This window comes from Bicyclus anynana, chromosome 6, assembly GCF_947172395.1.
Source record: "Bicyclus anynana chromosome 6, ilBicAnyn1.1, whole genome shotgun sequence".
In the NCBI taxonomy this organism is placed as follows: domain Eukaryota; kingdom Metazoa; phylum Arthropoda; class Insecta; order Lepidoptera; family Nymphalidae; genus Bicyclus; species Bicyclus anynana.
Genome location: NC_069088.1, coordinates 13845681 through 13871982, shown reverse-complemented (window position 1 = coordinate 13871982; position 26302 = coordinate 13845681). Strand labels below are relative to the sequence as shown.

The following is a 26302-nucleotide window of genomic DNA, read 5'->3' as shown; positions in this document are numbered from 1 at the left end:
TTTGTAAATAAAACAACAATGTAATGTATAAATAAAACAAACTTTAATTAATTAATTAATCAATTATATCAATGTTACAAATACGCCAAGAACGGCTTTACAACAATAGGCAATATTTAATTTTCATCATTGACATAAAATACAACAAATAGCTGTATGACAAATTATTTGACCAGAAAAATACACAAAATCATAGTACGCTAAAGTTGATTGCACATTACTGGCAAGGTATTGTAAGGTCGGTTGCATAGTCCCGCGACTGTTACGCCTAGTTCGGACTAATTTAGTATTTTAGTCGAGTACGAACGATTTTTGGGCGGTAAATCCAAAAATTGTTCGTACTCGACTAAAATACTAAAGCAGTCCGAGCTATGCTTTAGCGCGGTTGTTAAGCGTCATTGGTTACGAGTTTTTAGCCCTTTTTATCATTTTATCCCCGCGCTGGCGCGATTTATATGCAATACAGGATGTGAATCCTGGCACACAATCGGCGTTTGTCTATAAGACACGTTTAGATAAACAAATTATTATAGCTAATAACGATTTTTTCATCACTTCGACAGTGTGAGCTTCTAACTCGATTTAAACAGAGATAGAGGTGAATTTGAAACTTGCACTTGGTTGTTATATTAAACATCGTTACTGAATAGCTCTCCTGGATTTAAGTGAATTTAGTGTTCATCGCTTGCGGCTTGTTCGGTAGTGTGCAAACATCTTCATGCCATAATGTAGCCACTATATTATGCTATATTGAGCTTAATCTAACTTTCAAGTACGAATATACAAGTGAAATATTGACGGCATTGGACCTGGGCCACTGGGAGTCTGTGACGTCAAACGTAACGTCAATTTTGACATTGCGAATTTGTGTCATTGACAACCAGGACTCGTTGTTTTCTGTATACTTTAATAGTGAAAATGATTATTCCTATCAGTTTTGTGGGTACTTTCCATTTGTTCCAAAGAACATGACGTCATCAGACTAAATTATAAAGCGTTGCAAATTCGTTCGTAACACTTCCGGAGGCCGGCGGGGGCCGGGAGCGGCTTTGACACCCACGCAGTCCTTTTTGCCCCCGTCGCCCGCATATCATGGGAGTGTCATAAGAGTTATCAATACATCCAAGCCAAATGGACTTCTTAGAATAGGTTGACTATACGTTAAATCATTTTTATTGCTTAACACATTCATAGATTGTTTGTAATTGAATAAGAGATAAAATTTACAGTCGCTTTTCAGTGCTTCATAGACAATACACAAACTGTGTTGAAGTGCCAATTAAAAACAATATAAACAATCGATTTCAAACATTATTACAATCTAAATAAGGTACATTTTCTTAATAAAAGCATGACACAGTATCGGACATTTTTTTCAAGTCTATAATCATTGATCTCTTATAATAAATGGACGCACCATCATGTAGAAAATTTCATTTAAAAACTGGCCAATTTTGCTTTGACAGTTTTAGAATTATTGGTTAAGAAAGTTATACCTAAAGGCCTTTAAATATAGTCCAATATTCAGAGCAAATTCAACCTTAAGGATTGAGTTTAAGGTGGAATTTGCAAATGCGATTACCTAAATTGAGTGCCAAGAAGTCTTTAGCACTCATTGAGTGCGGACGTTTTTTGGTCGCTGATTGTGCATCCACTTTTTAATAGGAGATCGATGTATATAATATATTTATTTAGTATATTTTATATCAACGAAAAGTGATCTTTTGTTAGCGAGGATTTTCGTTATATGATACCGAAGCCTTTTGAATAACTTATCGCTTTCATCAGTCTGTCTTCGAGTTTCTCTTTGTTTTCGTATTCAGGGAGGAGTAAAACGTTAAAACACGTGTGGGCGGTGGGTAGACGGGCACAGTCAGGTCCGTTCCTAGCTATAACAAGTTTCAGATGGCTCAACCCCCCCACTGGCACTCGGTCCGACCCTGTCGTAAACTGTAGGAGCTTCCTCTTGTCCTCTAGAGACAAACTGTGGACGATGCTCCAAAAGTCTTTTATTGTTTGCGACTCTGCTGTATAGCCGCCGTCGTATTCCGTTGATTTCTCCAGTTCGTTGAAATCGAAGTTCTGGAATGAGGGAAATTTCGTTTTCAAACACTTTTAATAACAACTAATTGATATTTTTTTATTCTTATTATGTTGTTTGACGGCCTCCGTGTGTATGTGCGGTGGATTTACAAAACGGAGGTCCTGGGTTCGATCCCCGGCTGGGCAGATTGAGATTTTCTTAATTGGTCCTGGTCTGGCTGGTGGGAGGCTTCGGCCGTGGCTAGTTACCACCCTACCGGCAAAGACGTACCGCCAAGCGATTTAAAGTTCCGGGACGATGCCGTGTAGAAACCGAAACGGGTGGGGTTTTTCATCCTCTTCGTAACAAGTTAGCCCGCTTCCATCTTAGACTGCATCATCACTTACCATCAGGTGAGATTGTAGTCAAGGGCTAACTTGTAAAGAATAAAAAAAAAATCGTGCCATTGTCTATCGGTTAGCAATTAGGCTGATTTTACTTTATTCACTGCCCGAAACTGTGATCTGCTACTCATATTGAACCAATGGTGCGAGTCCTTGAGCCAAGATGATTAGTGCCATCTATTGGTTAGCAATCATTAAGGCGAATTTTACTTTATTCACTACCCCCCCGAAACAGTGAACTTATATTGAACCCCTAGCTGACGCCGCGCGGTTTCACCCGCGTGGTTCCCGTTCCCATATGAATACGGGGATAATATATAGCCTATAGCCTTCCTCGATAAATGGGCAATATAACACTGGAAGAATTTTTCAAATCGGACCAGTAGTTCCTAAGATTACCGCGTTGAATCAAACAAACAAGCAAACTCTTCAACTTTATAATATTATTATAGATTGGCGAAAGTTCTTGAGCCATAATGTATGTCTACAACCAGGCCTTCCCTGGATATTATATGGATAGAATTTATCTAGCTGGAGCAAGTCATATTTGGAGTTTCGCATTGTATGACCCAGGTAGCTTCCTTCTTTGATCTTGCTGCATGTATTGTTTGGAAGTCCTTAAACCTATGTCTAGCTGTGGACGTCCTTTGGCTGTTAATAATAATTGTGATGATGATGAATGATCAATAGGCTACTCGCCTGCCGTACAAAACTAAGAAGATTTTTTGCATTTTGAGGCATTTGAGGCAGTTTAGAAGCCTAGAAACTCTAATCACATCTTTCTTTGTGAAAATAATCTCGTAATTGTAATATTTTTATAAAACAAAATTGTATTTTTATCACGTCACCGCAAACGCCAATCATAAACTGTAACGTCATTCGCTACAAGGCATCGGTTTGTGATTGGTGCTTGCGGTGACGTGATATAATCACATCACTGCAAACGCCAATCACGCTGTTATCTCTATGAATGACGTCACTTGCTAATGTGTTGTGTTTCGGCGGCAAAAATTTTACGTACATATTTTTTCATTTATATTAATTTTTTACTGGTTATTATTGACGAGACAAAATATAATATAATTCAGTTTAAACACTGTTTACAAAAGAGGCAAGTAGCCTATTGTATGGAAGGAATTTAACTTACGAAGTATCGGTTACCGTCTTGAAGTACATCTCCACTGGCTTGTTCAATATACTGCTACTAGTACTACTACAACTACTGCTACTAACCTTGCTACCACAGACGAGCGTCTCCACCTCCTCGGGCCGGAACAGCATGCCGAGCTGGCTCTCGTCCGTCACCATCACGAACCCGCGTCTGAACGCCTTGAACTGCGTCTCCACTGACTTGTTCAATAGGAAGTCTGCGTATAGGTCTATGAATTCCTGAAATAAATATAACCGTGATAGCCCAGTGGATATGACCTCTGCCTCCGATTCCGGAGGGTGTATGTTCGAATCCGGTCTGGGGCATGCACCTCCAAGTTGTGCGCATTTTAAGAAATATCACGCGTCTCAAACGGTGAAGGAAAACATCGTGAGGAAACCTGCATACCAGAGAATTATCTTAATTCTCTGCGTGTGTGAAGTCTGCCAATCCGCATTGGGCCAGCTTGGTGGACTATTGGCCTAACCCCTCTAATTTTGAGAGGAGATTCGAGCTCAACAGTGAGCCGAATATGGGTTGATGACGACGAAATATAACAGTAATACTAAGAAAGAAATAATCTGGTTAAAGCCGAAAATTAAAAAGTATCAAAATATGTTACCAATTTCATTTTTGGTAATGCTGCTTGCTTGAGTGTAATGCTGTTTTAAATTTATGTGAAGACTGACAGAAAGAAGTTCTGACGTCATAGTCTTAAAATACAGAAGTGGTGTTATAATAATGAAATAAACAACACAAGAATACAATATTCACACATATTATTAGTCTGGGGTCTGTAGAACATTTTTTACAACTGATTACTATCAAGTTAATTTTTCGTGAGTAGCTTCATCTCGATGTGACAATTAACTTTTTTATTTACGAAAATTCTTGATTCTGGTATACTGAGTTACCAGGAAATGAAAATTTCTGAGCGTCGGAACGAGATAATATACCACGCATTTAGTAGGACATTGTGGCTGTTAAGTTGTATAACTATTAATTAAGCAATAGTAAAAAAACAGCTGGTTAGTATCAACTTTTAATAAGCTTGTTATTGATACAAGTTGGGAGGAGGGAAGTTTATCAAAAGTTGTTACTAACAACTAATAGCTATACAACTCAACAGTCACAATGTTTTTTTTTTATTCTTTACAAGTTGATTACAATCTCACCTGATGGTAAGTGATGATGCAATCTAAGATGGAAGCGGGCTAACTTGTTAGGAGGAGGATGAAAATCCACAGCCCTATCGGTTTCTACACGACTTCGTTCCGGAACGCTAAATCGCTTGGCGGTACGTCTTTGTCGGTAGGGTGGTAACTAGCCACGGCCGAAGCCTCCCACCAGCCAGACCTGTTAAGAAAACCTCAATCGGCCCAGCTGGGGATCGAACCCAGGACCTCCATCTTTTAAATCCACCGCGCTACGGAGGCCGTAATGTCCTAGAAAATGATTACAACATTATTTTTTACTTTGTTAGTAATCAGTTGTAAAAAATGTTCTACAGATCCCTGACTATATCTGTTTAGCAAGACAATCAATTAATTAACAAAATAAAAACATGTCCGACATTTTTACACCACAAACCTAAATTACTTTTTTCTATTGAATCAAAGATGGTTCTCGACTCTTGCAGTATTATTACTGAAAATGGTGAAAACCCCTGTTTTCAGAGTCATTATTTTCAAAATTGCGAGAAATGACGTAGAATATTTTATGTATTTTAACTCAATTTTTAAATTTTTTACAGTTATCAGTTAAAAACTCACTCTTTTGTTTTCTTGCGTGACAAATATGTCGTCGCCATTTTCTTTTAGATCGTGGAATATGTTGTTGCCGAAAACATCTGTGTAACATATCCTGAAGGTTTGGTAGTATACCTCCTCTAAATCACTGCCTGTGTATTCTAACATGTCTTTTAAACCGTTGTATAAGGTCTGAAAAAGAAAAAAGAAAAAAATTAATCCTTCTACTAGTTTCTAGTCCTTGGGATCGAAACAAGATATTTATTCATGAAAAATAGTCCTCAAAGTTTGTGTTGATATTCATGGACAAAACTTTGAACAAGGTAAACTATAGTGTTAAGGCGTCTCTTCCAAGCATTTTCTAGGCCTTGGTGCATCCTAAGACAAATATACTCAAGAGGCACAATTATCCGCCCACTTTAATATGACGTGATGTAAGGACCACTAGATACAATATCTTTAGTTATCCATTTTTTTATTTTATATATTGATTGTCGGTTTTTTTTATAAAATAAAAAAAAATATTACACCGCCACCTTACTATTTTGGTTTGGTTCATAGTTGTCAGAATCGCCATAAATATAAACAAAATTTGAGCAGTATGGTCATGAATAAATATTTTGTGCTTGGACCCAAGAACTAATTTTAAAATATTTAAATATATATTTTTTATCAACCCTAAAATAGCATATTTTTAGTGTCCCTGTGAAATTAGGTTGTACATAATTCTTTATGTGTTTATTACTAACCGCATTCCAGTCCGCCAAATCTTCAAAGGAGCCTTTCTTCCCCATCAGTTTCCTATAGACGACCATGGGGAAGTTAACCGCCAGTATGATATTGTTATAGATGGCGAGTCCCAACACTATGCCGATCAATGTGAACTGTGCTTCAGTCTCAAAGGATGTGGGGTTGAACCTAGAATTGGTATAAAATGTTGTTTAAAAAAATGTTTATACTACATATACATAGATATATTTTTAATGTAACATATACATATATATACATACATATATGTTTATGTGACATTAAAAAAATGTTGTATTTTCAAAGATTGGTTTAAAATTAATATTTTAATGTTTCCAAATAGTAACAGAGCATATTTTTAATATATTGAAACACTGCTTTTTAAGGATCTCCACAATATAAGATTTACCAGACTGCCTTTGATAGGTTATGTATTTCGTGTAGCATGTGTACCAGTGGCGAAGAATTGAATTTAATGAAGTTAAGTTGTCCCAAAGAAAAGGAATCTCATACAGTGTGATACAAACTCCGGTTATCTAGATAGATACAACAATAGGCATGGCATTTTTAAAGGTAACCCGGCGGGAATCGGCTTGCTTGAACTCATCGCCGCTGGTATGTACATATAATTTTCGGTACATTCTCTACAGCCTAATACTGTTTGACAACATAATGTGCATTTGCACAATCATCATAGTTGGGGGAGAGAAATATATGATATTCAGCTAAAGTGCTGGAATGGCGACTTCGCAATAGTAAGCGCAGTGTTGGCCGACCCCCCACCAGGTGGACTGACGACATCAAGCGAGTCGCAGGGATTCGCTGGATGCAGGTGGCTCAGTATCGTGATGTTTGGAAGTCAGGCCTACAAAAGGCCTATGTCCTGCAGTGGACGTCCATCGGCTGATATGATGATGATGATGATGATAGAATTGACGTTTCATAGTTTACAATCGTGACCATCACTTAAAGAGCTCCGTAAAAATACCTTTTTGTGTAGTTGTTAAAAAACGTACAGAAAATCTTAGTTTAGTATAAGATATGTATGAAATCTAAGCTCGTTTTCCTAAAGGTGGGTACAGATTGTTGCAATGCAACATGTAATGTAATATTCTGCCTTACATTGCATGTTCCCTGCTGCCTTGGACGTGTGGCGCGCGCGGTACGCGCATTGACTACGAATCATTCGAGAAAATCTGTTCCCGCATTTCGTAACAAACACTAGCCCTCGTCACACGTGTTATTTTCTTTGCCCGCGTCACTCAAATTTTGTTTAAAAAGTATTCATTTTGAGGGTTCCATAAAACTTCTATTGTTCAGTATTCCTCTATCAATAAAAGTGACTCCTCATCACTCCACGCACCCTCTTTCACCGCCATGATCGTTGCGCATGCGAACGTAACGAACGACCGTCCGCGGCTCAGTACTGCGCACACTGCGCGCCCCTTTGTGTTCGTACCAAAAACCGACAAATCTCGGATCGAACCGCGCACGAGTTGTAACGCTCGGAGCGTGCACGACCCAGGCGCAGTTCGTGCGCGCGAGGCGTCCAAACCACGAGCATTCGTGATACATTGCAGCAATGTGGACGTCAAATTCTTGCATTGCATGTTGCATTACATGTTGCATTGCACCAATCTGTACCCACCTTTAGAACATTTCCCCTCTAATACTGGTTGCCGTTACAGCAGCAGTTAACTAATTAGCTTAGTTTTAATAAAACATACAAACCAGACAGTGAGCTCGTCAGGTCTCTGTGTGAACATGCCGTAGTCAGGGTTGAATATTTGCTCCACCACAAGTTGGAAGAACTCCTTACTGACTCCACCCTCGTCTATGCCCTGCTCGCCCTCAAACTCTACAACGAGTTGTTTCTTCAGATCCAGTGCGCGTTCCATTGCTATCATTTCCAGCTGTGTACAATAGGGATGATGACAGTTTTTTTTTAAATTGTATATAAATTAAGAGTATGCTAATAGTAAGGCAATTTTGTAAATGTAACAGGGTATCTGCGATCATTACTTTCGGAACTAGAGGGATTTAAAGGGTCAGATTTGCGGATCCCTACAAAACGCCCCATACGGTTTTGACGGCCTCCGTGGCGCAGTGATGTGCGCGGTGGATTTAAAAGACGGACGGAAGTAATGGGATCGGTCCCCGCCTGGGCCGATTCAGGTTAACTTAATTGGGTCCAGGTCTGCCTGGTGGGAGGCTTCGGCCGTGCCTAGTTACCACCATACCGAGACGTATGGCCAAGCGATTAAGCGTTCCGGGACAATATCGTGTAGAAACCGAAAGTGGTGTGGATTTTCATCCTCCTCCTAACAAGTTAGCCCGCTTCCATCTCAGATTGCATCATCACTTACATTAGGTGAGATTGTAAGGGCTAACTTGTAAAGAATAAAAAAAAACATGTCTAAATACGTAATTTTGAAAGCTGATGTTTCACTTGAATATTCGAATTATCTATCCAGGGCCTTTAGCCATGGCACATCGGATCTATTTCTATAAGCGCTAACGCTTTGAAAACAAAAATGTATGGGACTAACAGATCCGATCGACAACTTGATCACGTGAAACGATAACTATCGAGTAAGTACTTATTTACAACTACAACAACTACTTAATAAGGGAAAAATATTGCCGAGCAATTGTAGACCTTATGTCCCTAATAATAAGGCCCTCTGTAACAGTATCAAATCTGGATGCGCTCGTTGGGCGTGTCTCAACTCGACCAGCGCGTCGTCGATGATGTGCGAGCGCCGCACCTTGAGCCGCAGGAAGGGCATGGGCGGCGCCGCGCCCACCACCGCGTGCAGCAGCGACACGCGCCGCTCCGAGTACATGCGGATGCGCTCGTTGTACAACATGGGCGTGTCTCACCTCGACCAGCGCGTCGTCGATGATGTGCGAGCGCCGCACCTTGAGCCGCAGGAAGGGCATGGGCGGCGCCGCGCCCACCACCGCGTGCAGCAGCGACACGCGCCGCTCCGAGTACATGCGGATGCGGTTCTCGTAATACAGTCCCAGCGATTTGGTCGCCGCCGTCAGTATGAACGGATATTTTAGGAACGAGAACTTATTACCTGAAAGACAATCGTCATCACTATCACCATGAGAAACAGACACCATGACCTAAACAGGTTAATCAATGAATATTAAATGAATAATGCAAGTTATTCAACGATTTTTTTAGTTAAACGGAGCATACAAGTGTATGGGAAAATTATGTCATTTAATATAGAAAATGAAATGTGATTTAAGAAATTTCACTTGAATAATTTTGAGTGGAATATAATGAAAAGCATGACAGTATGAAACTGATAAAATGTTTATTTTTTCAACATAAACAAGTTTTAGGATACTATACTAAGTAGCCAACATGATTTAAAATTTTAGAGACAATATAAATGAAAATCAACTTACCTATGTCGTCGACATCAGTTTTACAATTAGCTAAATCTATATCCATCTCTATAGTATCACTAAGTGGTTCGTTATAAAACTCTTCAAATGGCAAATAAGGTTTCCTAGCGTCTAATACATTTATACCTAATTCAATGGCTGAAAAAACAAAACAAACACAAGTCACATTTCATAGTTTCTTTTAGTAAAATATGAATTTGAGAGGTATACCATGAATGAATCTAAATTTAATAAAACATATGTGAATTATACAGTGTGCTGTAGGAAATCCCGTCCGGCCCTTAAGGGTGTACTTAGGTATCATGTATACATTACCTTTATGCAGTCCTTATTTTAAAAGAAATACATTTTTTTCCCTGCCCGAAATTAACATATAAAATGCAAAATTATAAAAACTTACATTGCAACACAAAAGCCACAGTAAAGTTACCAAAAGTTGAGATAGGTTAATAATATTAGTAGGCATTACTACAAAATAAAAACGCCGCCATCTATGTTTTGTGCTGCGTTTACACGTTTCTATTCAAAGCGGTATTGAATGGGCAAGTAAACACACAAGTACACACAACAAGGTGATGGGTTTGTCAAGGTGCTTTATCATCTTGTGCTATGTACATGCATGCATGCGTGCTTGCATAACTGGCGTGTTGTGATGTGTGTAAACACGAAAAGTTAATTTACGCAGATGGACGATGGCAGATGAATTAATGGTTAATGGAAAATGATCTCCTTGAACATACATTACACCAGAAACTATCCCTTTTACTCTGGAACACAGTAGTAGCTCTGTCAAACATAGATCTACTACTACTAATTTAAGTCTGCATTTTGGGCGAGTCGCGCAGGCAAACTAAACACAGCATTACAGACATCACACGTGTCGGCGGCGGCGCGGCGTTTCAAAGACAGTGGGCGCCGAAAACGATGGTACCTACTACCTACCCTTTAGGATATGCGGCACTCTTATGCGCGTCGTCGATGATGATCCGCGGCGGCGAATTATAATTCTTACACGCACATTTTGGATCGGACGGTATTTTTAAAACACACTGTATAGTTGTATGCAGAGGTGTGCATAAAACTGTTTTTTGCCAGAGTAGGCACTAATCAAACTATCAACAAAATAGGCACATATTTATTTATTTTATTTATATATACTTTATTGTAAAAGAAAAACAATAACAAAGAAAATACAAGAAAACATAGTAAACAAGTAAGTACAAAGGCGGTCTTATTGCTTATAGCAATATCTGCTAAACAACCTTTGGATACACATATACATCGCTAACGCACGCCAAATGTCCAGCAGTGGCGTGCACAGGAATTTTAACTATGGTATGCATGATACATACAAATCAAATAAAATGGACAATTCCTTCTGATTTTTTTTTATTCTTTAAAAGTTAGCCCTTGACTACAATCTCACCTGATGGTAAATGATGATGCAGTCTAAGAAGGAAGCGGGCTAAATTGTTAGAAGGAGGATAAAAATCCACACCCCTTTTCGGTTTCTACACGACATCGTACCGGAAAGCTAAATCGCTTGGCGGTTCGTCTTTGCCGGTTGGGTGGTAACCTAGCCACAGCCGAAGCCTCCCACTAGACCTGGACCAATTAGGATTTAGATTCGTAGTAAGTGCTCAGGGGTAGGCAGCGCGTGTTTGCATCTATGGAGTGCACGCCACTGGTGTCCATGTTGTACACTCACCGAGGGGGTCCTCATACGGAGCCTGCTTCAAGTTCTTGATGGAGGAAAGCGGGTACAGGTGGTCCAGCGCGTCGCCCAGGGGGTCCAGCTGGCTGGCGATCACCACGGGCTCCTCGCGCAGTGTGCTGGGCTCCATCACTCCCGCCAGCATGTTGGCGTAGTACAGTATCTGGAAGGGACGCAAAGTTTCAAGTCTGTAGCATAAAAATTGAAGGACTTTATTTAAAACTTGTGTGAGCCTTTAGATCTCTTTAATCCGGCCCTGTCGTAAAATTGGTCTGTAACAGACGTCTCATCATCATCATCATTATTATCAACCCATATTCGGCTCACTGCTGTGTGGCTCTTCTTGGACCAAGGCGCGTTTAGAACCCTCGTAACTTTAATTTTAAGTTTTCGAATAATTATTATCACCATTATCTGAAGTTTAATATTATTACCTGACGTTTCAAAAGAGCTTGTAAACTAAGCCTATTTGAAATAAATGAATTTTGACTTTGACTTTTTGGTCTGTGCAAAACTGGTACATGTCTTGAGACTTACCTTCATAATTTTGGTTGCCATGGTGACAGTGTGGTCGTCTTGAAGTTGAAAATTTCTCACATAGTTGGTGGATATAACTCTGAGCGTGATCAGCTGCTGTAGTGTCTCCAGTATGTGGCGCAGACTGTCTTTGCAATATTGAGCCCATATTCTAGCTAGCTTTGCTTGTGCTGAAATGCAAATACATAATAGGGATGATGACTAGATTTGAATATATTGATTTTTATGTTACATTCGGGTAAATAAGGTTAACTAATTTATACATAAAAAGCAAAGATTGACTGCAGGGAGAACAACACGAGCAGAAAACGCGGAGTGTTGATCGATCGTCAAGGAATACCTTAACCCTACATCCTGTAGTCACAAATTCGGGACTCCGCTCGGAGTTTTTCTCTCTACCACGCGATGGACCCGGCATCCGCACGGTGAATCCATGGAATGCTAAGATATTCGTCTCTCTAATAAGAAATTAGTTAATGCAGGGTATTATCTAATTCCATTTTAAATTTCATCCAAATCGGTTAACTAGTTGCTGTGTTAAAGAGTAATAGACATCCATACAAACTTTAGCGTTTATAACATTAGTAGGATATACCTATGATGAATTTGGATGTGGGAACATGATCTAAAAACCTTTGTATTGTTTTGTTGGGGTGTAGTTCGTATCTTATATTCATTATTAACATATTTACCTATAACAGGCAAATTTTCAGCGGCAACACACAGCAGTGGTAGTGCTATGTCCAAGTATCGACTACACCCAAGGTCTGGCACTTCGAAGGCGATGACAAAACAATTGACAGTGTCATCTAAGGTCAACGTCTTGGTTTTTGATAATTTCATCTCAACTATCAGGTTCTCGGCGAGCGTTGAGAGTGCAGTCACCAGGGCCGAACTGTAATATTCTGATGGCACCTGTTATGAATATAAATACATTAATAATACTTTTACTTAATTTCATTTTCATTTTTCATTAATTTCGAATTAGGAAATTATAGAAAGATATGGGGAGACGAAATACCAAATTTACTTCCTACGATCTGGGACTTTCTATTAGTGGCCAAAAAGAAAGTGGCACAATTGCTGAAGCGGTGCCTTTTAAATTTCAATTTTATAGCAAGGCGGCACCCGCACGGTGAATCCATGGAATGCTATGATATTCGTCTCGTCTCATCTTTTTAATTTTCCCTTTTTTTAATTATAAAGCAAGTGTTTTTTTTTCTGTAAATCATGTCTATTTTAATGGCCTATGGCAGGGCCATGTATTTTTTCTTACGAGAACATGAATGATTTTTGCTATATAAGAACTGGGAATTAAACTTGGGAGTTTAAAACTTTTGCGTTCAAAGTTTTCGATGCAATATTGTACAATCTGAATGAATATTATGAAAAAAGATTTTGATTTTCTTTTATTCAATTTTTGTTGTATAAATACTAATAAAAAAAAAATACTTTACCACCAGGATGGATTGGATAGGTTGTTTGTCTAGTTATTTTTAAATCCGTTGGTTTTTTTTCACAAATTTAATTGGAAACACTTACTTTAGCAAGATACTGGAAGGCTCTCCGACACGATGCCACATCAAGCCCAGGTCCTGTTACACTGTCTACATCTTTATCGGGATCACTTGATGAGCACATAGCTTTGGATTCTTTATCTAAAATAGAAAAGCCAAATTATACTATGATTATTTTACTATTAGTTTTATGTCTAGTAGCGATTTCGATTAGGAATCTTTTAAATTCATGTCTGTCTAAGTCTAAAACTCAGGCAATCCTACTTTACCTAATTAACTTTTTTAAGTTAACTTAACTTAACTATTTTAGAATTTAAACTATCGTGAGTTTTATTCATATTAATTGAATATAAAACACGGGTAAAACTCACGTAATGCAACGTTGGAGTTTGCCCGACTAGTTTCGAACACATACGGGGCCCTTAGTCATGAGCTGATTCTTCCAAATTGCGCACCGCGCCGCCTCTCCGCCGTTGCATTACGTGAGTTTTAGCCGTGTTTTATAATAAATTAACTTAACTAGTTAAACTTTTACATTAACATTTTACTTAGGCTATGCCTGTAGTGGTGTGATGATTCGTACCTAGAACATATCATATTGTTAGCAGACGCCTGCAATTTCGCTCGCGTGCGACACTTCTATAAAAGCGTAATACATTGTTTCGTAATAAATAAATAAAAGCAGCGTGTTCAATGAAAACTCTTAAACACTTCTAACAATTATAGTTAAATTAACTTGAAAAAAAATATTTTAAGCTTTGCATAGCTTTTATCGTGGGCTTTGAACGCGGCGAGCGAATCAAGAAATTCCGCGACGAAACTAATCCTAACACTCCGGCCGGCACAGCGGTGCGGCCGGAGTGTTAGGATTAGTTTCGGTCAGGTGAGATTGATCACAAGTAAATATAGGGCTTCATACCTGGTTTATTCTTTCCTTCACTACTATTATCTGTATCACCAAGTTTCCTCTGAAAACATCTGGCCAACACGGCTGGCTGTGTGAACGCCTCGGCCAGGGCTCTGATTAGATACTGTGGTTTTTTTGATTGGAGACATTCATCGCACAGTTGGTATATGCGCTCTTCAGTTAACGGTGCACCATCTGTAAGTAACGACATCATCAATTCGTCTAAAGCTTGAAGGAGCCATTTTGTTTTTATTATTTTATATTCCACTATTTCACTAGAATCATTCATTGTCACTTCAGGATGTTAAAAGGATACTAATTCAAAAGCTTTAAATAGTTTTGTATTTAAATAAGTTGGACATGTTGTATTTAAACAGGTTGGAATATCTCTAATTAATGCATAATTAGATAATTAGTACTGTATGGGAAAAAGTAAAATTTAAAGAGGATAATTAGAATATTATTAAGAGTAAGTTATACCTTATAAAATATAATTAGTCATTAATACTAATGATAATTTTGAATAATTAATGATAATAACAGTTCCTTACTGAATTAGCAGTAAGCAACTTTTATTCATAGTATTTGAAAACATTATTGTCTGGAGAACTTTTTGTTTATAATTTATATTATTGAATATGCAATTTCTGAAATTTAAAATGTTAATGTTTAATTTCATGTTTGAAAATTAAAAAAGTCCAGGAAATAAAAAAAAAACAAATTATTTTCCAAACTAGTGTATAATTTCTAAAAGTCACTATTGTGTTACATTTTCATGTTAAATAGCCTTCGAAAATTACGAAACGTTTTTTTTTAAAGTTATCTAATGTCGTTAGATATTTTATGTTTGTGAGATGTTTATACGGAATATCTGACTTGTACCCTTTTCAAAATTACATATTCAATTATATCCTAGTACTAACTAGGCTCTGTAAAAAGAGCAATCATTTAATACATTGTTTATTTAATAGATAATTTCAAAATATATATGGACTTATATTTTAAAATGTGAAAGGGAGTGTTATTTGCTTATGAAGTCACAGGCAATACAAACTACATTCTAGTAATATGACAAATCTTACTGTTATGTCTAATATTTTTGGAATCCATTTGCTGACTAGAGTCTGGTTTGAACTTGTCCATGAATCGTGATGAACTGCAAGAGGGAAAGTCACTGATGTTATCCTCCATTACTATGTTCATTGCTGTGCCTGTCACACTGAAATTGTATATTTTGTCCTTAGTAATAAGCAGAATTATAAAAATTATAGCCTATGGCCAAACATGCATGAAGGACATGGTCTTATCAAGAGAAAAACCTTAATATATAAATGCAAAAGGTCATTCATCACGAAATCTAGAAAACCGCTTGACAGTAGTACAAAGACGAAATTTGGCAGGGAGATAGTATATAGTCAGTAGATAACCGCTAAGAACGGATTTTGCCATAGGGCCGGATTAAAGAGGTCTAAGGACAGACAAATTCACGGCCATCTGCTAGTATAGTATCTAATAAATAAAATTCTCGTGTCACAGTTTTCGTTGCCATACTCCTCCGAAACGGCTTGACCGATTTTGATGAAATTTTTTGTGCTTATACGGTATCTAAGAGAATAGGCCAATATCTATTTTTTATACCCTCTAAGGGTAGGGTAGGGGTAGGGTAGGGGTAGTTGAAAGTTTACATCGTTTTTCACGCGGACGAAGTCGCGGGCGTCCGCTAGTATTAGTATATTAGTAGTGAAATTATACACACTTTCTTTAACTGTAGTTAAAGAAAGTGTGTATAATAATCAAAATCAAAAAATCAAAAATCATTTATTTCAAGTAGGCTCAGTTTACAAGCACTTTTGACACGTCAGTTGACTATTTGTAAAGATTCTACCACCGGTTCGGAAGGCAGGTTCTGCTGAGAAGATACCGGCAAGAAACTCAACAGTTGCTCTTTTAAAAAAGTCATACAGTATTATAATTTACAATTGATAACAATTACAATTTCTTATAGTTTTATTTCCTGTGTGAAGGTGGAAGCTGATCCAATGGCCTCCAAGCGCTTTTATCTTTAAGGAACTCATCAATGTTGTAGTAACCTCGACTAAGCAAATGTTTTTTAACACATTGCTTAAAGCTATGCATTGGCAGGTCCATCACAGTCAAGTTGTCCTAGCCCAGCAGACAATATTTCACACTCTGCCACTATTAGCGTACATTTGTCTTTACCTCACCTCGAGAAATGTTGCGGTGCCTATTTTAGGTCTACAAGTATAAAAACCTCACAATGTTGTGGAAAAAAGTAACTAATTTTTTCAATTATTGTAACTATAGATATGAAATTTTATAAAATCTCATTTTTGTTATGTACTAGCGGACGCCTGCGACTTCGTCCACATGAAATTTAGTTTTCACAAATACTGCAGGATGAAAGAAGCCTATGTGTTAATCCTGAGTAAAATCTATTTCCATTCCAAAGGACATTGACCAAGTGACTATGAAGATTTGTATCGGTATCAACTTTATTGTGTCACAATGAAATAAAGCTTAATTGAATGTATGATTTGAAAACTCTTAAATATAATTTACCATATAATGATAATTAATCGCATTTCGCGGTAATCAGCAAGTGTCGAGTTACGCATTTTACATACCTACCTACACAAAACGTAATGTTTAACAGAACTAAAACGCTGGTTAAAAAGTAAAAGATATTATGGAATATAATTTCGTCCTGTTTCATTTAAGTTTATTTCCTAATTAATAGGTCATGCAATGTATTAGTGATAAGCCAGTGCGAGATGCACATATGTGTGTATACTTACTTGACCACGTACTTGACATCCTGCATTGTTGGCTATTCTTTTTTGAAATAAGTTGTTTAAAGCCTCTTTCGATAAGTAAAAACATTTTAATATGTGGACGTTTCTTACCGATTTCCATGATGTATTTAAAACTTAAACTATATGAAGTACCCTACACTAATCCATAAATTCTTATGGAGTCTTCTAATATTATTATTGAGTCTTATTTCTGTCACGGTCAAAATAAATGTGGACAATAGCGGTATTAAATCGTTTAAATGATATAAATAATAAAATAAAAATACATAAAGTGACATGTTATATGTCATGTAAGTAAAAATTACCATGACAACCTTTTAGATACATAGATATTCGAATAATGGCGACCTTATTAAAGACAAAATAGTAGTTTATTTTTAATTGACGGTGTTTTCGTGATATCATATAAATTAAAGTAACATTTATAAATTAAAAAATGAATTATATTCATGAAAATCTTGTGACACAACTTTGATTTACTCAGTTCACCGATACAACTTTTGCCCATTGTCCTTTCAGTAGCTTCAGTAGTAGTTGCATTAAAGAGTAACAAACATACATCCATACAAACTTTCGTGTTTATAATATTAGTAGGGTTAGAGAATATCATACTAACCAAGGGGTTGGAGGACAAACAATGTTGATTGATGGATCTGTTCGAGGCATCTTACTAGGCAAAGAGTCACACAGACGTGCTTCTGTGTAGAATAACTTAATTGCCTCCGCAGCTGCTTCATTTGGAGTCAGATTTCGGGCCTAGAGTCAAACAATGTTTTAATACAGTAAGTAAGATGTGGTCTTTAAAAAACATTTGTAAGAGCTTCTGATTTTTCCTTTGAACAAAGGCCTCCTTCAATGTCTTCCACAGTTGACAAAAATCAAAGATAATTAATATTGTAAGGATTTTGAAGGATCCTATTTTCAATTTATGGTTTGAAGTGTTTTCAATTTATTACTTTTTAAAACAATGACAATAACAAAATAAAAGTGATGGTCCTAAACATGGATATCAATAAGCCACTTGATCATGAAGTCCTTTTCAAAAACAGAATCATAAATGTCATCCCAATTACCAAGAATTGCTTGATGACAATGAAGCATGTAATAACTGATATGTTAGATTAAAAGGTAAACTATAAATAAAATATAAATTTGTGTACAAGCTCAGCTGTGTGGTATACATTTTTATTTCAATTATATGATTATATGAAGTAAATAAATTATGCTTTTTACAGCAACCCTACTACAATAGTCACCATTGTTTTTATTGGTATAAATTCATGTTACTGCAAATATTTTTTTTTTTTATTATTATTATTTACCATGTGAGGCTGTTACTGTCAATACTTATTTGTGGGTACTTACCTCTCCACTAGATGCACAATATTGGTTGTCACACTCAGGGTTACCGCAACCATCTAACAGCTGGTAAAAATAGCGTTCAATTAGTTGTTTTGCTGCCGCACGCTTCATGATGTCCTTAGTTTTGTTTGAACTCGTATCTGCGCATAAACCAGCCACAGAGTGGCTCTTGGGGATACTTGGGGTGGACTCGTTATTTGACGATGATGCTTCGTTCCCCCTGAAACAAAGCAATCGAAGGTTCAGTCAACAATTTTCTCAATTGTCACTTTGTCAACAAAGATCGAAAATGGCAAGTAATGCATAACCTCTGTCCAGCATTTCATCTTAATTACGTAGTGGGATAAACTGACCGATTCAGGTTATTTATAACATCAAATTTTATTAACTGCTTTATAAAGTGTAAAGTGAATAAAATTTTTGAAAGAAATATAGAAAATTGGCTGCCCTAAAGACGAATTTACCTTGAAGCTTCGTCGGTTTCACTTTTCGAGTTCATAGAAATAAATGATTCTTCTAATCATCTAATTTGAGTAACCTAAAGGCAACAGAATAAACATTCGCTATTTGCCTAACTTCTTTGTTAATGTTTTCACAAAATTAAACACAAAAATTACTAATTATCATTTCATTAATTTTTACGAATACAATCTGTCAAGTCAAACGCCATTTTGAATTATTTAGGCCGACCACATACACTCGTTTTCCGTACTCATTCCGAATCCGATTTCCGTGTTGGGAAAACCGAATGCTTGATATTAATATATAAATATATTAAATTACGACAGTTTTTTTTTACTAACGGAGCTAATTCCGTACGTAACGAATGCGAGCCCTTGTGTCAATATACATTTCAAATAAAAGAAAAATGTAAAGTCTGCGGAAAAAGGGTGTGTGTGGCCGCCCTTATCCTATGTATCCACAGACATCAAATACGATAGTATCCCAGAGTACAAATCATTGAAGTCCATAAGTTGACACTCTCTCGTGTTAGTTTCATGTCTTTGATCATTGTCATTTGTCAAATATGTTCCTTGTTTGTCACCATGTCACTGTCACTGTCAATAGTTTTTGTTTGTATTTTTAAGTAGCTCAGCAACGTGAATAAAATTTTGTAATATTTCGCTTAATGAAAATTACTGTTGCTATTAAACTCTTTTACATGTATTAAATATATATATTGTGCTGAAACATTCTAGATTCGCTTTCGCTGTATTGTTTCTTTGATAAGCGTTATCCAACTGCTAAGAGTGTGCGAAAGACAAATTATTGTGTGTTTTTCTACCTTTACCTGTAGTTTAATAGTTTAACTTAACACGATGACGGAACTTATGCCAGCCGATGAGCCCGAGCACGAGCGAATCAAATCAGTCCTAAGTGGTTTTCAAATGTATCCTTTTATTAAATGTTTTTATCAACTGTGAGTCATTGTGTTGGTCTTCTAGAAGCCATAGCTACTAATCAATATGGTTTTCATTATTTATATTATCATATGGTGAATATACACCATATGATAACTTATGTGATTATTAATATGATATGCTGACATCAAGTGCAAATTAACAGTAGCTTTTTAGCTTTTAACTAAGCTTTTAGTTATAGAACAAAGTTTTGTGACAGGCGTCCCACGGTTTCACCTGCATAGTTCCAGTTGCTGTGATTTTAATCTGATAAAATATAGCCTATTTTACTTAGTGATGTAGCTTTGAAAGAAGTTTTTAATATGGTTGAGTCGTTTTTGCGTTAAATTATAATAAAGAAACAAACAAAACATTAAATCTTACAACTTCATAATATTAGTATAGACATCACAAGACCAGTCTGCTGCTTAATTTGATGCAATATACCTTAGGTTTGTTGATTGTAATTAATAAATTAATTTACATTTCTTAAAATGTGTTTTAAGTAATTAAATATCACATCTCAAATAGTGAAGAAAAAAACATTGTGTGGAAACCTTAGAATTTTCTTAATTCTCCAAGTGTGTGAAGTCAGCCAATCCTCATAGGGCCAGCGTGGTAAACTAAGGCCCAACCCCTCTCATCCATTCAGAGGAGACTTGCACTCAACAGTGAGCCAGCTATGGGTTGTTATTGATGACATTGTATGTACATAATATGTAAATTATTTCTGTTAGATTCCTCAATATATTCACAAATTGCTTGTTTGTGAAAGTGTGGCATTGCAATGAAAAGTACAATTTTAGTAGGTAATACACAAGCTCAATATGTGATTGAGCTAAGGTGTAATAAATCTATATATAACTATACAGAAACTTATTAGTTTAATTATAAATTTAGTATTCTATGTGTCTTTGATTAATAAACCTTTCTTCACAGCTTGTCACAGCTTAGCACATTAAAGGCTTTATGGTTTCGATTTCCAGTTTTTATCTCTGGATGGCTTGGGAACAGTTTTCATACTTTGTTGTCCCTTTGTTGTAATTTGTATTGTCTAGATACTAATATTGTGGTAAAGTTTGTGACGTGATAGCCCATATGATGGATATGACCTCTGCCTTCGATTCAGAGGGCGTAGGTTCAATCCTGTTGTGACATGTTCCTCTGAACATTTTTAAGAAATTAAATATTACTTACGGTGAAGGAAAACATCATGAGTTATAAATAGAGTCCATATCAACTTAATTACATAAAACCATATGATTTTTTATCATTAAATAATTATGTTAATATTAAGCTAATATTGACCATTTCAAAAACATTTTTTGAATAATTTTAATAGAAATTAATTTTTAATAGTTTACTTTAATACAACAATAAATATCTTTAATAATTTATACAGCAATTACATGAATTTGCGAGATGTAGACACAGGTAATTTGTATTTTATTATCATTAAAAATTAAGATTACAAAGCATAAATCACTGCAGAGATATTGGTTTTTCGCCATAACTTAGAGTGTTTTCTTAGTTAATACCTGCCTATTTAGATTCAAGCTGTGATACCCAATTATTACTAAAATTAAATACCTTTCTTTTTTTAGGAAATAAGTGTTTTTACTAAAAAAAATTATTCAACAGGTAAAGTTCTTTGGCAGCATAATGAAGACATGTCAAATCCGGATGTCGAGCATGAGGCGAGGGTCCCCAAACGAATACTCAAGTGTCGGGTTGTATCCCGTGAGATGAACTTCAGCTCTATAGAGTCCATGGACAAGTTTCGGTTGGAACAAGTAAGATATAACAATTTTTTCAAAGTTTCTACGAGAGACTATTAAAAGTAAATGCTGATGTATCTTGGAATATGCATGAGATTCGAATTAGAGCCAAGACATTTATGACACCATAGTAAACGTTTGCATAGAGTTCATAGAGTTCCACTTAAATGGTGGTGTTTTAAATTAAAATAAATTTTTGTTTTTGCAAAAATTTTTGTTTTATCTTGGAATTTTACATACATACATAGTTTTGTATTAACATGAGGGCTGTGGAACTGGGCCCTGTATCAGTATTAGTTAAGGGGCCCTATTTTATCTTTTACATTGTTCTATTTCCTTTCAAAGATTGTTCATACCCAAATTCAATTAATACCTCTGGCATGTGGTTTTCATTTTTAAGTTTTTAATAAAAATGTTAATATAATATTGTTGTTTTAATTTTTCAGAAAGTATTATTCAAAGGGAGATGTCTGGAAGAATGGTTTTTCGAGTTTGGCTATGTGATACCTAATTCCACCAACACTTGGCAATCCATCATAGAGTCGGCACCAGAATCACAGATGATGCCTGCTAATGTTCTAAAGTGAGTATATGGTTAATGGCATACTTTTATCTATGGTTATTAACGAGTTCTGACGTTTGGTTTGGGTGATCATTAGTTCACAAATTACACATTTAATAAATCTGGTGCATGTTACTGTTTACTAAAATCTTATCACTGCTGTCACTTGTCTGGTTACGGTTATTTTGTCATTACTCTACTCATGGACACTGTAATCAAATATCAAAAAGATTTGGACGGGTACTTAGGTTAAGGTTACCCAGTAATATTTCATATACCTACCTACATCTGCTAAAATTCAATAACTTCACCTTTATTCATTTTTACATTACGTACGGTACAGTGACAGTTCGTTTCACTCTTGAAAGTTTGCCGCGATTCATAGTAATAGTACGTATATTGAAAGTCATAAAGCAACTGTCTATCCCATGCTATCTCAAAAACACTATAATAGAAATATTGGTTTCGCAGTCGTAAATATTTTTTTTGTAGCACTAAAGTTGTATATATTTTTATTACATTGACAAAATTGTTTTATTAATATTTTAAGTACCAATTATAACAAATATCTAATTTATTTTCCAGTGGTAATGTCGTGATCGAAACAAAATTCTTCGACGGAGATTTGCTGATAACAACGTCGCGTGTCAGATTATTTTACGTTTAATGAACCCGTCTGTGTAAAGCACTTCTGAATACAATGACTTGTATGTATACTACTAGAACTTTTGTACGGATTTAAGAAATTACGAAATAATTTTTATTTATATTTCTGTACAGTTAAGTCAGCCAATGACGATCAGTTTTATCAGACGTCAAGCCGTTAGCGCTATAGGCATGTGAGATTACTTGATCGTCAGTGGCTGACATTACAGAAAAAATAACACAAAGATTTACAAATGTAACATGAATATACCTTGATTTTGGTTAATTAACGGTAGGTTAAATTATTATGTGTTTTTTGGGAAACTTGAAAAATTAATTTAATTTTACTTAAAAATAAGTATCTAAGAATGGATATTTATATGAAATAAATCCCCGCGGTTTGACCCGCGTATTTCTCATGAGAATACGGGGATAAAATATAGCTTACGTTCAATGGTGTTAGAAGAAGAAAAAAGAGGCATATAGGTTATACGCGACCGTAAGTAACACGGTAAAACTATGCTAATTAGCAAACCTGAGCTCAGTCTCATGTGGTTTATGTAACCTATGTACCTCTTTTTTCTTCTAATATCATTGTTTACGTTACTTGATGAAGAAGTAGTACATCCACATGATGAAAATATTTCAAAAGTGTTTGAGTAGTTTTTAAGTTGAATCAACAAATAAACGAAATATCAAATCTTACCTCTTTAGTATTATATATCAAATAAAAGTAATTCCAAAAATCAGTTAATATTTCAATTGTTAAAATCTAGAAGTATACATGGAGGTCAATTTATAGCATTTATCCATTGGCCTCTTATAATAAAAAGACGCACAATCATGTAGAAAATTTCATTTAAAAACTGGCTTTGACAGTTTTAGGAAATTATATATTGGTAAAGAAAATTATACCTAAAGGACTTTAAATATAGTCCAATATTCAATAAAGTCCCAAATTCATAGCGAATTAAACCTTAGGTTGAATTTGTAAATGCGACTACTTGAATTGAGTGCCAAGGAGTTGTGTTTGGCACTCATTGAGTGGGGACGTTTCTTGGTTGCTGATTGTGCATCCACTTCTTTATAAGAGATGCATTTACCTAATATTTTGTTTAAATAATAATGTATTAGATTTGTAAACACATTTTAATGTATTTATTACCTGACTCAATAATTGTTGTTTTACCTTATAAGTCACACACAAGGGTATTCGAAATAGTTTGGCAGATTCTCAGACCTATCCGATATGCACACGAAATTTCATTAAAATCGAGCCAGCCAGCTGTTTCAGAGGAATTTGGTAACAAACACCGGGACACGAGAATTTTATATAATTATTAGATTAGATGTAACAAATATAATGTCTTTTAAAGATATTAGCTAGTAAATTGAATCTGAAATTATCCTTATTAACGCTATTTAAGAACTGGTTTAATAAACTGTAAACTACAAGTTGCAAACAACGTAGCATTTATTTTGTTTAGATAAATGAAATTATTTGAGTTTGTAAATGCATTTTTTATTTTAATATTTTTTTAAGTATAAATAAAATGTCCTCTAATTTTTATTATCAGTATTTTTAAATATTAAATGTTCTTAAACATATATTGCTTCTTTAGAATTATAAAAAAAAACATTAACTTGTATGAATACAAAATTTGTTCCAAAGATACACGAAATAAATGTTAAAGAAGTTGTGTTCTAGTCAAAGTATTTATATTACGTTCGCATGCAAAATTAACCCCTTTTTGTGGATACAGAAAAATGAAGTCGATAATTAGCGCCACCTGTTGCGATGTGCACAATAGCATAAAAGCAACCTATATCCATAGACAATATAAATATAATACCAACAAACAGCGCCATCTAGTGCCTTGTTGAATCAACGTAATATACTTTATCCTAGCCAATGGAATACTATAGTCCGAGGTTTATCACTGAAATGTTATTTTACTAGTAAAATAACATTTCAGTGACAATAAAACTTGTCAATTTAATTTTATTAGAGCCATACACGTTGTGCACTGTTAACCAACAAAGTACCAACAAATTAGAAATGAAGGTAAATACGCATGTCATTTTATAACATATTTATTTTAAATTATTGTATTATTATTTTATAAAATATTATCCAAAATACATACATTGACTACAATATTTAATTGTCTTAACCTTATTATTCAAATTAATTTAATAGGTGTGAAATGGCTTGGGATTTATACCCTCATTTTTAATTCGTTTTTTGGTAAATAGTGCACATCGAGTACAGCATAAGTACTTTGCTTGGAGTAGTTGGATTAGCTTTGGGTTTTAAAAGCAACATTGAAATGTTATGAATTACTAAATTTATTAACAATAATAATAAAATCTCAATCCTACAGTACCTATTGCTGACATAAGCTGATAATAGCCGGCGAGTAATGTGTTTGTCTATTCCTTCGCTCACTACCCCCAAACTATAGGATCTCTATTTAGCAATTAAAATGAATTCTGCAAACCAAAAAGTTGCATTTATTTTACCTTTTCAGATAACTTAGGCCTGTTGGCCTAATCACTATTTTGGTCTTTATTATTAACCTATAAAAAAAAAACAAATAAATGGAGAAATGTCATCTATCTTCTTGTATAGTACTAACTGTAGGTCTTCAAATTTATAAATAGAAATATTTATCATTATCAGCCTTTTATAACATCAACAGCTTCTGTGTTATTTTGTAAGAATAATGTTTTTAGGGTTCCGTAGTCCACAAGGAACCCTACTTAAATTATTATGGTGTACAAGTAAAAATTAATGTTATTAAAACTTAAGGGAATAACAAAATAAATGCCTAAATGTTGTTTTTTTTTAAATTAGTAGGTACATATTTTTAGGAAAGTCAAGTATTAATATTTCAGGAAAGAGCGCCATCTTGTGGATTTTTTTAAAAAGACTGGAGGTCATATCGTCAAGTAATATAACTTGCGCTGGCGCAACTTGCGCATTACTGATAATTTGACACGTTTTCAAAAATTGTAATCTAGACCGCTTTCAGGTTAAACGCATCTTTTGCAATAAGTACTGAAAATTAGTTTAATTGTTTCTGCATAATAAGTATATCATAATTTCTTGATAAAATATGTTAGCTAAATTATGTTACATAAAAAAATATAATTATTATGCATGTACCTTACCTAAACTTTCTATGGTAAGTCAAACGCAAACTCTTTCCATTTAAGAGATGTGACACATCTCTTTGGTTATTTTATTTTACTTTGCATATAAGTGTTGTGTCCACATAATTATAAAAACGATTCTGAACGTTAACATAATCAAAATGTGTCCGTCCTTTAATCATAAATCCTATGTATAACTGAGCTTCTTTTGCATAAAATGTATTAGGTATGTGTTAAATAAGTCAAGTAAAGTATCAATAGCTACCTACGTACGTACTACGTACTTTTAGTTGTTTGTTTAATTTATAAGCTACGCTACCCACGTATTTCTAAATATAGTCATAATTAGATGATTTTTATTTGTCCTAGATCCTGATCAAGAATCAAGATGT

The 26302-nt window shown here is 35.3% G+C and overlaps 2 protein-coding genes across 3 annotated transcripts; one reads left to right on the top strand and one right to left on the bottom strand.

Annotated features, from left to right (window-relative positions):
* Positions 1-21: 21 nt before the first annotated feature.
* Positions 22-19046, bottom strand: LOC112053623 (ubiquitin-protein ligase E3A). Of its 2 annotated transcripts, none has more exons than XM_024093100.2 (16): positions 18834-19046; positions 18373-18589; positions 17624-17763; positions 15256-15392; positions 14186-14368; positions 13292-13407; positions 12442-12664; positions 11750-11919; positions 11207-11375; positions 9499-9636; positions 8956-9158; positions 7804-7985; positions 6075-6243; positions 5350-5517; positions 3661-3816; positions 22-2082 (listed from the first exon to the last, which is right to left on the bottom strand). In XM_024093100.2, the coding sequence occupies exons 1-16, from the start codon at positions 18866-18868 to the stop codon at positions 1744-1746; spliced, it is 2745 nt and encodes a 914-aa protein (XP_023948868.2). In that variant the 5' UTR covers positions 18869-19046; the 3' UTR covers positions 22-1743. The 2 variants fall into 2 exon arrangements, with proteins under 2 accessions (XP_023948868.2, XP_052738018.1); XM_052882058.1 differs by having other exon boundaries at positions 15256-15329.
* Positions 19047-19431: 385 nt separating this feature from the next.
* LOC112053622 (retinal rod rhodopsin-sensitive cGMP 3',5'-cyclic phosphodiesterase subunit delta) lies at positions 19432-25590 on the top strand. Its single transcript, XM_024093098.2, has 5 exons — positions 19432-19759; positions 21172-21203; positions 21411-21562; positions 21994-22130; positions 22695-25590. The coding sequence occupies exons 1-5, from the start codon at positions 19689-19691 to the stop codon at positions 22774-22776; spliced, it is 474 nt and encodes a 157-aa protein (XP_023948866.1). The 5' UTR covers positions 19432-19688; the 3' UTR covers positions 22777-25590.
* The last annotated feature ends 712 nt before the right edge of the window (positions 25591-26302 follow it).